The sequence below is a fragment of the Oreochromis aureus genome, linkage group 3, assembly GCF_013358895.1.
Source record: "Oreochromis aureus strain Israel breed Guangdong linkage group 3, ZZ_aureus, whole genome shotgun sequence".
Taxonomy (NCBI): domain Eukaryota; kingdom Metazoa; phylum Chordata; class Actinopteri; order Cichliformes; family Cichlidae; genus Oreochromis; species Oreochromis aureus.
The window spans coordinates 38089965-38102848 of NC_052944.1; the positions used below are offsets into that span (position 1 = coordinate 38089965).

Below are 12884 nucleotides of genomic sequence, written 5' to 3' on the forward strand. Positions count from 1 at the left end.
GTTATAGAATATCAAAAGATTACTTTTTTTTTTATCGAAACATCCAAAGGAAACTACTTTAGTATTACTTAGAAAAACAAACGTTTTTCTCATACTTGATTCAGTTTATATTTAATACAACACATTTTAACAAAAGATTTATAAATGCACACATTTTGGGAACCATTTTTTAATTCTTTTGCGTCTTTTAATTTTCTGCAAGTACTTTCTGCAAATACAATTTTGTAGGATCCACGACACTTTTCTTATTCAATTGTACTCATACAAATACAAATCAGACACTGAACTTTGTATGTATTAAAAACAATGAGGGTCTGCCTGCCAAGCGTATAACAATTTATACGCATTCATACTGAACTTAACTGACAATTACAAAAACAGTAAATGATAAATTTGTGTTGTCTTCACTCTTACCCAGATGTGATCGTGTCTTCAGGCAGTCCTCTGTAAGGTACATGTTCAACTTTTTTCTGTCGTGCAAAATTGCAGTCACCTCAAGGCACTTGATAATTTAAGGTAAAGACCTTCCAGTAACACAGAAAAACCCTTATCAATAGATAGCACAAAATTAAAATAAAGAAGTTGTTTCCCAAAAAAAGGCAGCTAATAAAAAAACCCAAACTTGATTACATGAAATAGCATTTAAAGATGTATCGAATGAAAGGTTGGACATAGAAAGCAGTGTTACTCCTACATAAAACCCATCACTACATAGCCAGTCACTAGCAATAAGAAACTGACATTTTTCAACAATATGCACCAAATAAATGTAATAAATGTCAAATGTAGCACATTTTCACTTAAAAAAAATAGTAGCTGTAATTCCAGGTTTCTAAAGCAAAAAACAAAGCAGAACAAAAAGTTAATTTAACAGATCACATGCTAAATTTTCACATTTTAATGTGACCTTTACTTAATTTTCACAAAACAATTTTCTATTCAATTTTCAATTTTCCGCAGTGAAGGGGATACTATAATGGTTTGGGTGCTTTTTCCTTCAGTGGAACAATGGAGCTTCAGGAGGTGCAGAGGCGTCAAACAGCTGCTGGCTATGTCCAGACATTGCAGAGCATCCCTCACGACTCAGGGCCCTCATCTGTGTGGTAACGACTGGGTTTTTCAACAGGAAAGCGCTAAAGTACACAATGCCTGCATGACAAGGGACTTCTTCCAGGAGAATAACATCACTCTTTTGGACCAACCTGCATGTTCCCCTGCTTTAAATATAATTGAGAACCTTTGGGGATAGATGGGGCAAGGGAAGTTTACAAACATTTCCAGACAGTAGATGCCATTTAGGCATGAGGTTTTTTGGAGGTGACTCAACCAAAGCTGGTGCAGTTCTTTCTTTATTTGAAATTAAGGATTGTCTTGAGCTTTTATATTTTTTGTCTTTGAAGATTCAAAGCAATTTTTCTAACATGAAATACAAAAGGTGCAGGATTAAGACAAGACTAGTTTCAAATAATCAATGCAGTGTCTGCTGTTTATTAGATAAGCCACATGCATTATGATCCCTCAATAGAATCATATTATGGTTAGAACTGCATTAAAAACTATTGAGCCAATATTTTCAGCTTATATGGCTGAAACATTTTCAAATGTTGAGCTTCCAACAATGAGTGAAACAGTAAGAGCATGTGGAGAGTTTGGAAACATCACATTAAGAAAGAAAAATCAAACATTTGGATTCATTTTAATGAGCTCAGACTTGTTGAAAATGCAGAGGAGCTGGTTGTGAACTGAGCTTCAGAGAAACACATACTGATATTCACTGTGAAGCTTTGAGTGGAAAAAACAGATAAACAGCATGTGGATCCTGGAATAATCGTAGCGCCCATCTGAAGAGGAAGAAATTTACCAGGAATCATTTAGAACAGTTTAAAACATCAACTGATTGAATCCATGAATCTGAAAATGTGTTTCTGAGTGAAAGAGACAGACATGTACAGACTGAACCATCTGTTCAACAGTCAGAGTGTTTCTCTAACAGGAGGACACTCTTTACACTCAACTCAGCACAGACACACTGAGGCACCAGGAGACCAGATACTAAATCCAGGATAAAGAGTTTGAGTGAATGTGGTGTTGAAGGTGTGGAGGTGGATCAGAGTGTCAGAGGAGACACTGTAGAAGGACAGAGTGCCAGCAGGACAGTCCACATACACTGCTACTCTGTTAGAGACAGAGGAGGAGGAGGAGGAGGAGGAGATGGATGTTTGCATGTTATTGTGCCAGACAGAGTAACCAAGAACATTAGAGCACCACAGACTCCAGGACTGATCATTGTATCCAAACCCACAGTCATCACTGTCTCCTTTCCTTCTGATTCTTCTGTAACTCACTGATATATAAACATTTTCTCTCCGCTCGACCTCCCAGTAACAGCGACCAGTCAGACCATTTTTACACAGCAGCTGAGGACGAACATCAAATCTGTCTGGATGATCAGGATATGACTGAACCTTCTCCACACGCGTCACCTTCCTGTTGTTGTCAGACAGTTTGAGGTTTTTGTTTACTGTGTTTGTGTCGATTGTGAGTTGACAGGAATCTGATGGAGAGAACAAACAGAATCCAGCTGCAGTTATTGATCCATCATCTGTTCATTGATTGACACTTTGATGATGACTTCTGACATCAGAGATGTGATTGAGTGATGTGACAGTTTGACCATGGTTGAATGTGTCCTGCTTTGTTTTCATGAATCACATTAAAAACACACTTACACTTCCTCAGACCTGGTTTCAACCATCGGACTCCAGCAGGCTGCACCCTGAAAGGAGGAGGGGGGTCAGAGCAGCACAGTCTCTTTCAGCATGCACACATGGACATTACATGGCTCTCATACACATACTGTTAAACACTGATAAAGGAACAGTCCAACATTTTCACAAATACACTTCAATCCATACCTGGATCAAACTGCTGATGATTTGGACTGATCCTGGATCTGTCAGTACACCACTGTATTGAGTGAAATATGACTGATTCAAACTGTGACCTTCATTATCTTTATATTCCTCTTCTGTTTAGCTGAAAAGGACACCTCCCTGCCTTTGCTCTCATTCATGACCTTTACTATAAAAAACTGTTAATGAGAGTACGGCATCAAGTCAGTCCAACTTCTGGAATATTGATCGACTAAATTAAGCAGCAGAGCGTTTTTTTAATCAGTTTCAGCTGCATGGTGTTAATGAAATAAAAAACCTGGTTGTCATTAATGGTGGTAGGAGTGTAGTAGTAATAATAATGATACTAATTAGTGTTGGATATAATGCATTTCAAAGTAACGCAGTACTGTCATCAGATAACTTTTGTCAGTGACATTAGAATAGGATCAATTAGAAAAGCTCTTTATTGAGATTGTACATGTAAAACTAAATGATGGGCGAGCTCACTCCAACTGTGCAGGAATCAAATATAAATAGCAGACTGCAGGCATAAACACCAAACTGGACAAATATATAGAAAAGAAGAAAAGGCACACATTGGGAATCAGTAATGTAACATGTAACTGTACTCAATGCTGTAATTACATTACAGTTGTCTGGACGCAGCGTGGATAGAAAAGAAAAATCAAAAACAGGCATTTTCCTTCCTCCACACTGAGCTACAATCAGCTTTTCTTAGTTCGTGTCCCTCAGGAGGAAAATGCTGCAGTGGTTTATAGTGGAGATATATATTTGATTTTTAATGCACAAAAGGACACAAGTGTGATCATGAAATACACACCACATCCAGGACACAAACAACTGCATTATGCTGCTAACACAACTTTGGCTCTTTGCAATCATGTGCACAGATGGCATGCTAACACAAAGTGACAAAGCCAGAATCCAGAGCAATGTTATAGCTGTGTGGATGCTGTCTAGAGTCCAGAAAACAGAGGCTGACTTTTAAACAGACAACAAAGGCAGTGATGAGCAGTCAGGCTTGGAGCCTCCATTTCTACCTGCTCACTTTTCTACAGTCGAATCACTGTGAACATCACTGTGAAGTTTTTGCGCTGCTTTGTGTTGTTGCTTTTGTGTCCATACACAAAAACTATCATTAGGACAGATTTATGTGTTAGAAAAAAGGAAGTTATCAGAAACTTTTTTTTAATTTAGCAGAACTTGAAATTTTTATCAGTGAGTAAACAATTAGTATTGTGCCCTCCGAAAGATCAAGTTATTCCTAGTACTGTATACTTGTAATGAATAAGTTGTCCTAACACAGATATCTTAAGTAAGCTTTACTTCGTTTTTTTTTTTTTTAGGGAACGAGTTTGAATAATTTTTTTAAGTTCGGGGAACTAATTAGATTTTACAGTGAAGTGGTTCAATTAATTCATTTGTTTGGCAAGTAATTAAGTAATGTACTGGATTTTAAGAAAAGGAACAATTACTGTGTAATCCATGACTCTTTTGTGTAATGATCCCAACACTGGTAATGATAATAACTTATTGTCAGGGCTCGCAAAATTTCAAAATCTCTGGTAGCCCTTCGGGCAGGCACTCTTCAGTTTTTGGTAGCCCAAAATAAATTTAAGTAGCCGAATAAAAAGAGAGCAATTTTTAATGTTTTGTTTCCTTTACAATATTATACATTAAAGTATAATATTGTAACAGAAACAAAAATTAATCAGAAAATTGTTAAATACAAATCACAACTGTATAAAAATTACAATCATCAACTCAAATACTTGGTTCTAATTGAACAGAAATTTCTATGAACTTGTAAGAACTGTAGAACATGAATCAGTCTGTGTCAGATCCTGAATCTGAAAATTCCACTGAAGTCAAGGGTAAGGGGTGAGTGGAACCAAGATTGAGGCCATTTGCTTTTTGAAGTTTGCAAAACTGCTAAATTTGGCCAATGGTAGTTCACTCTTTGCAACATAGTACGCTTTTGAAAGATTTTTCAGGACTTCTGCTTGTGCTTGGTTTATTTTTAGTATGTTTTTTGCAATTGCTGTTTGTTCTGGGAAAGATATTGCAGACTGGGTGTTGCAGACTGGGTGCAGTATAATGCATTTCTTGCGTTTCTCATGGGGTCTTTCTTAAAATGACTGGTCCCAGTTACAAAGGCGCTTGTCGACTCAAATGAAATGAAACTCACGACACACCCGGCAGAACATCATGTTATTTAGCTCGTCATATTCCAGCCACATAAATTCTTTTGTCCATGAAACCAAAAAAGCTGAGCTTTCTTTTTGCCTCATAGTCTGGTTTGTCATAACTTTTCCGTTTTGTGGTAGGCTTTTATTTGGCTCCCCCTTATTCACCCTGACCTGTCTTATTTGGCTCAGCAGAACTAAAATACCGGCGTAAATCCTGCTGATTTTACACACGCACTCACATAACGGTCAGCGATTCTCTCTCCTATGATAGCCCGACGGGCAGGGCTGAGATAGATTTTGGTAGCCCGATTGGAAAAATCGCTAGCCCCGGGACGTCGGGCTAGCGATTTTGCGAGCCCTGATTGTTGTTTGTTTCTCATTTATTATTTTAATTCTCTCTTTTTCCTTCGCCCAAATGTGTTAATCCTGGCTTTATGCAGCCGCATTTAAACCTCTCAGATTTTCTTTACCACCTCTGTTTTGGCAGGTTTTTGTCTTTAAGTAACTTTCCATATTCATGGGATGTCCTACTCTGCTCTGTATGCTGGATTTTTCAAAATAAAGTTCAAAAAGAGGCAAAAACAGAAACATGGATTCTTTGTCTCAAACGGACTTGAGGCTATAATTGCTGCCAATGTTGCTTCAACAAATTACTGAGCCACAGCTGTAAATACTTGTGTGATATTATATATATATATACATATATATACCGGACATAGTGGTGGTAGACAAACAGAAGAAGACGGCCGTAGTGATCGATGTAGCGGTTCCGAATGACAGCAATATCAGGAAGAAGGAACACGAGAAGCTGGAGAAATACCAAGGGCTCAGAGAAGAGCTCGAGAGGATGTGGAGGGTGAAGGTAACGGTGGTCCCCGTGGTAATCGGAGCACTAGGTGTTCTCCCTTTGTTTTCCACTATGCCTGGGCGGAGCTCATTATGGGCTCCCGCCCTTGGCCCACGCACCTGCCACACCTGAGAGTGATCTCCCTGATGACCTGCCCTGGACTATTTATGACAGCAGTTTGGTATTATTCTTCACTGGACTGTTGTAGACTGCAGTTAGTAACTGTCAGTAGAATCTAGCTTTCTCCCTTCACTAACTTAAAGCCTGCCCTCATGTCCCTTGGATTTTTCCCCATGTGTTCGTCTCAGTGGAGAGTGTGTGGATTACTGGAGTGTTTTGTGGATTACTGCCTGTGGAATGTTCTGTGGAGTCCAAGTGAATCTCTGAGTGAGAGCGGAGTGTCTGTGCCTGTTTTCCCCAAGCCCCGTGAATCCCTGTAGCTCTTGTTTTTCCCTTCATCGTGTAAATATTCACCTGGTGTTTGTGTAAAGAATAAAATTTGTAAATATACTGTCAGCGGTCTGCACGTGAGTCCGTTCAGTCAGCCACGACAGAAATAAAGGAAGCAATGAAGCACCTTTCCTCAGTATTTGGAGAATTCAAGCAGCTCTAATTGTTTTTTTCATGTTTCCTGTACTGCTTTGGATTTCTGTTTGATGGACTTTTGTCTTTTGGCCACTAAAGGCTCTTTTTGTCACTTCCTCACCTGCCTCTGCGTCTTTCACCTGTCCTCAGTATTATTTTACCTTTCATACAGAGCATTTCAGGGTCAGGCTCCTGTGCATGTAGTCCATCTCCACCATCACTCTTCATCTCACTCACTGAGTTCAAACATGACAAATTTACTGTCTGTCCCACAGACCTACCTAAGGGTCATCAAGCTTTTCAGTCTGTGCCCCTTTCTCACTTTGCACTTCCTCCACTGCTCTCCTGATATCTTAGCCCCTCCCACCAGAGACGTGAGCAGAGGAGCCAAGGAAAGGACACGAGGAGAGAGGAGTCATGGAAAGAGGTGCCTAACAAAATCTAGAGAAATGCAACAATTTATTTTCACTTATTTAATTAATCCAGTTACTTTAGAGCCCCTAAAATGAAGGATTTTGTTAAGAAAATGTTTTAGTTCCTCACATTTTTATACAATCATTTTGTTCAACCCACTGAATTAAAGCTGAAAGTCTGAACTTCAACTGCATTTGAGTTTTTTCCTTTAAAATTCACTGTGTTAACCAAAATTACAAAATGTTGTCTCTGTCCAAATATTTATGGACCTAACTGTAGGTTTACTTTTAATTAAAATCTCAACATGACTTATCAGTTATCATTAATGTTCCTGCAAACAGACTCCTTGGAGACCCCCTACATAAATATCCATGTACTATCCAGCTAGACTAGTGTGTCTGTCCCTAAAAATATTCCTGCATGTGTGATTGTTCATGTCTCATCTGCAGGAAACAAACAGGAAGTGAGAAAAGGACACAGGAAATGTTTCCAGCTCTTCCTCCTCTATCAGACATTCTCTTCATACCTGAGAGTGTCCAGTCTCCAACGTGGATCCTTCAATCCAGCCGACAGCAGCTTCATTCCTGAGCCTCCTGGATGATTGTAGCTCAGGTCCAGCTTTCTTAGATGGGAGGGGTTGGAGTTCAGAGCTGAGACCAGAGACATACAGCCTTCCTCTGTGATCAGACAGCCTGACAGACTGCAGACACACAAAACATGAATCCATCTGTGAACAATGATTTTCTGTTTGTCAGATACAATAACATTATCCATTTACGTCCATTCAGTTTAATTTAACTTTATTTATAAGTGACTGTTTAACAGTGTAAGGTAACTCCCTACAATATTAGAAAGTCCCAACCATCAGACAATCCACTGTGAGCAGTGCTTGGTAATGGTGGGAAGGAAGAACTCCCTTTGATAGAAAGATCCTACCAGTGAAAACAGGCTACAGGAGGACCATCTACCATGACTGGTTGCAGGGTGAGGGGGAAGAGAAGAGATGAGCTCAGAGAGACAAGAACAAATCACAAACTAAGAAGAGAGAAGACAAAAGTTAAGAGCATGCAGTAGTGACATATAAAAACATCAGTAGTGAAAAGAGGGGGGCGGAGAAGAAAGAAGAGTATCATGGGAAGTCCTGCAACAGCCTGAGCCTATAGCAGCATAACTCAGGATCACCTGATCCAGCTCTAACAATAAGCTTTATCAAAAAGGAAAGTTTGAAGCTGATCTTAAAAGTAGAGAGGGTGTCTGTCTCCTGAACTCAAACTCAGAGGAGAGCATTCATCTGCACAAGTTTAACTTGTTACATAAGCAGAATTCCCAGTTAAACATTATTTTGCTAAACATGAAGCTTTTACAGCTTTTATCAGTCATCAATATATCAGGATGGGGATGTCAGTGACATCACAGATTTTCCATCAGCTCAGAATAAAATCTATGATCTCCATCTTTGTAACTCTGACACTCTGTGGACAGTGTTGCTGTTAGATTGGAAGTTTCCTGCACTGCAAACATTTACTGTGTCGCACACTGATCAGTTATCAATCATTATTTGACTAGAATCAATCACACTGATGGAAACGTGTGTCACAGGTGGATTTTGGAGATGTCGTGACCTTTGACCTTCTAAAGAGAGTCAGCTGTGGATTATTCATTGTTGTGTCTGATACTTAGAACTGTGAGGAAGAACGGTACACAGTTAATCGGGGTACCCTCTCTCTGAATTAGGAATGCCGCGGGCCATACGCTGAGTATCACTGTTTGAAATGTGAACATTGTTCTGCTACAATCAATGGACTAAACCAGAGAAGAAGTAAACAGACTTTACAATGAAGATCCTCAGTGTGGATCAGTATAATATCAGCCTTATGTCTGCAGTTTAGTGTCAGCACAACTTTCACATCATATTCATCTCAGCACAACTAAAACATGGTGACTGACCTCAGAGTTTTGAGTCCACATCCTGAACTCTCCAGAAAACCACACAGCTGTTTCACTCCTGAATCCCGCAGGTTGTTGGTGTTCAGGTCCAGCTCTCTCAGATGGGAGGGGTTGGACTTCAGTGCTGCTGCCAGATAATCACAGCTGATCTCTGACAAACTACAGCTCCCCAATCTGTATAAAGAATGAAAGATGTAAGTTTATTAGACAAAGTGTGAGCTTGAAATCATTCAGTGTTTCATAATCTTTTCAGAGCTGAAGAAGGTTCAGAATGTAGAAGTTTAGAAAATGGAAACTCCAAACAGCTGAAGCCAACAGGAAGCAGCTTCAAAAAAAACACAAGAGAAAAAAATCTCTGAATTTTTCACATTAAAGTTGTACATTTATCATAAAAAACATGAAAAAGTCATGTTTTTTCATTCCAGGATCCCCATGTCTTTTAAAGGTGAAGTTGGAAAGAAATGGACATATTTGAAGGCCATCACCTTTTTTCAGTCAAATTATTAAAGCAGACAAACTACAAGCTCATTTTCATTCCAACAAGTCATCTTCTGACCTGGACTAACAACACTGGCCTCAACTGTGTTTAATATTTAGGCACGTAGATTATTTATGTGCTTCAGCTCTTCTTAAATTTTACCACCAACACGTTTCAGAAGGAGCAGCTTTTAATTTGAAGGCCAGCTGTCTCTGTTTCCTGTTTTCATTGTTCTTCAGTGCATTAAATTGTGTTACACAAAAATAAGAAAAGCAAAGTTTTCGAGCGTTGAAGAATGAATTCACACGCCAATAAACATTTTCAGCAGCACAAGCAGAAAATAGCCCAAAACTGCTATTTCTCATTCTACAATTTCAACAACTGCACATGAATTATACTTCATACACAGACCCACAGTCTCTGATTGCTCTGAAATCTCACTTACAGCTAATGGAAATAAAGAAAAGTCCAGACTGACAGTTTGCTGTCCTTGCCCTGATTTTCCACGTTTTCACCAGCTAGACAGTGAGATAACGATGATTCAATATCCAGACTTATTTTCCTTTCTGTGCTCATTTATTAAAGACCGGCCTCTCACCGTGGCTCTCTCTTTGACCATCATAAAACTGAAAACATACGAAATATTGTGTTAGCTAACCAACATTGCAAACTAGCTTGTTACACGCTTATTGCAAGCTAACAAGATAAAACGTTCATCTTAATCATAAAAATTATCATTAAGCAAAACAAAATAAAATTATGATTTTATCATCATTCATACTGACGGACAAATGTCGTCCAAAGCTACAATATTTTAAGGTTCATATGAGCTTAAAACAATAATACTAATACAGCATCACGGTGAGCCATCTTGGATTTTTCTTTTTTCTAAAGTAACCAAAAAAATATTACAAAGCAGCCACTAGAGAGAGGGCAGTTTACAAAACCGTATAATCCATCTTAATTTTTAAAAGACAGAACCAATGACTGTACAAAAGATGGACAACGCGACACCACCTCCTCCCATTGTGCAAAAATAAAGCCAAAATATCCCGCTTGTGGAGGCTGCCATCTTGCATTTTTGGAGCCAGAGTCTGCGCAGTAGTGACTTGAGGTGGAGCGACTGTGTAACGCTCCCGCCCACACACCCGCTAGACATGACCGCAAACACGCCGCCCTACACTTTTTACGTAGCCCGGCTGCTCTAGTTTTTTGCTGGTTTACCGCGTTCCTCTGGCGTTTACTGGCGTTCCCCCAGACAAGCTAGAGGAGGTGGCTGGGGAGAGGGAAGTCTGGGCTTCTCTGCTTAGGCTGCTGCCCACGTAACCCAGCCCCGGATAAGCGGAAGAAGATGGATGGATGGAACATATAGCCTGCTCATTGGTGTGTCAAACAAAACATGCCACAGAAAACATGAACCGAACAATACTTCTCTTTTACAAAATATGTGACTGTAAAAACTCCTCAGACAGTAATTAAGAACCTCATAAGCCCTCCAAAGATAAATAAAAGGTGAAAGGACTGGTTCTTATATAGCTCTTTTATACTCCATCTGAGCACTTTATACAACTCGTTCATTCACCCAATCACACCCATTCACAAAAGAACATTATCTAAGCTGTTTTAGTGCTTCATGCACATTCACACTGCAACGGAGAGCAACATTCTGGATAGTAGCTGACCTGCTCTACCACCTGAGCTACAGCCACCCCGGTCAAAGGTCACTCGCCAATTCTACAAAGCTTGGTTGTTTATTGTTTAATATCATTCAGACCTTAAATGATAAGCAGTGGGAACGTTTGGATCCTGACCTGAGAGTTTCCAGTGTACAATGTGGACTCTGTAGCGCAGCAGACAGAAACTTCACGCCTGAATCCTGCAGGTCATTGTAAGTCAGGTCCAGCTCTTTCAGAAAAGAGGACATGGAGCTGAGAACTGAGGACAGAGCTTTACAGCTTCTCTGTGAGAGGTTACAGCCACTTAGTCTGTAAAAAAAACAAATTAATTAAATCAGTCAAATGAATTTTTAAAATGTCACCATGCAATACAATTACTGGTTGACTAAATAGCTTCATTAAAATACAGCCGTCCTTCTATCAGTACTTACTCCTTGTAAGCTTCACCTCCTCCACCTCGTAATTCAGAGGACATTAACATAAACTGTAAATCTAGTACAAACATAATTTCTGAGTCATGTTTGGAAATGTAATCTTCTCTGATCCATTTGCATAGTTTAGAGCCTGATACTGAAATATATCTGTGGACAGCACGGACATTCACAGCAGCAAAGATCACAGAAGATGACTCTGTTCAATAAATATTACACTCATGCTGTCAAGAAAGACCAAAGGTAGGTAAAACTCTGGTTGTTGCAGCCATCCAGTAAGACATGCTTTGTATTTGCTGTCGTGCTGCAGTTTGTGACACCTGGTGGATGAGTTGTGAAGGATGATGAAAAGAAGATTCAAACCCAGGCCCCGGAGTCACAACTCTAACCTTTAGTACATCGGTCACCTGCTCAGCCAGGTAAGCTATAGCAGCAGTCAGCAGTGTGTGAGTTAATTTGAAGACAATGATGAGAATAGCTATAAGTCAGGGGGAAAAACAAACAACAACTTATTATAAGAAGAGCAGGTTCAGGGAGGGACAACCATCTGCTCCAACCAGTTTGGGAGTGAGGGGAGAGAGCAGGCCAAAAACAACAAAGAAACAAAAAACACACTGTGGAAGACCGAGGCAGAGTTTAGTAATTAACTCAATTCAACAGTGGTGCATGAACACATGAAAGTGGAGAGAGGTGGGTGAAGAAGTAATGCTCATTACATCCTGGGAAGAGCCTGGAAATCTAAGCTTAAAAGTGTAACTAAAGACGTTTCTGTGGCTACAATGATTCACTGAGTAATTCAAATGCAAATGCTTTGTTTAATGCATGAGCCACCATGCATGTAAAAGTGAGTGTTTCACCAATATTTGTGACCAAAAATAGACCTGCAGTAGAAATGTATCTAAAAGCATGCATGTGAATATAAGGTATTACAACATTTGGCAGTTTTTAAACAAAGACTGATAACACAACAGCAGCAGTGATGATCATAGTTTATGGTAGACTCAGCGTCTCGAGTACACAGAGTTCTTGAGCCATCAAAGAGGTTACAGTTGTATAAGAGTAATCCCAAACTTTAGGATACAAATTCATACAAAGACAGAAAGCCTGGTGAAATAAATTACTGACACAGTTGGATGTTTGAAGTAAAACATGAGTACAAATGTACTTACAGGGCTTTGTCGGAGGCTTTGACCACTGGCAGCAGCCTCAGAAGAGCCTCCTCCGAAGCAGAGTATTTCTTCAAGTCAAACACATCCAGATCTTTTTCTGATGACAGTAAGATGAAGACCAGAGCTGACCACTGAGCAGGAGACAGTTTATCTGTGGAGAGACTTCCTGATCTCAGGGACTGTTGGATCTCCTCCACTAGATAACGATCATTCAGTTCATTCAGACAGTGGAA

At 39.6% G+C, this 12884-nt stretch overlaps 1 protein-coding gene across 1 annotated transcript; it reads right to left on the reverse strand.

Moving 5' to 3' along the window:
* Nucleotides 1–997: 997 nt before the first annotated feature.
* LOC120433706 (ribonuclease inhibitor-like) lies at nt 998–12702 on the reverse strand. The gene is made up of 6 exons (XM_039600463.1): nt 12652–12702; nt 11187–11360; nt 8898–9071; nt 7477–7650; nt 2767–2776; nt 998–1096 (listed from the first exon to the last, which is right to left on the reverse strand). Exons 2-6 carry the CDS (start codon nt 11297–11299, stop codon nt 998–1000), a joined length of 570 nt encoding a protein of 189 aa, XP_039456397.1. The 5' UTR covers nt 11300–11360; nt 12652–12702.
* Nucleotides 12703–12884: the final 182 nt, after the last annotated feature.

Coding starts and splice junctions, on each gene's coding strand:
- LOC120433706 (XM_039600463.1), bottom strand. CDS start 11,299: ATGTCCTCTTTTCTGAAAGAGCTGGACCTGACTTACAATGACCTGCAG. Junction 9,072..11,186: donor TGTACACTGGAAACTCTCAG/GTCAGGATCCAA, acceptor TTCTTTATACAG/ATTGGGGAGCTGTAGTTTGT. Junction 7,651..8,897: donor TGTGGACTCAAAACTCTGAG/GTCAGTCACCAT, acceptor GTGTGTCTGCAG/TCTGTCAGGCTGTCTGATCA.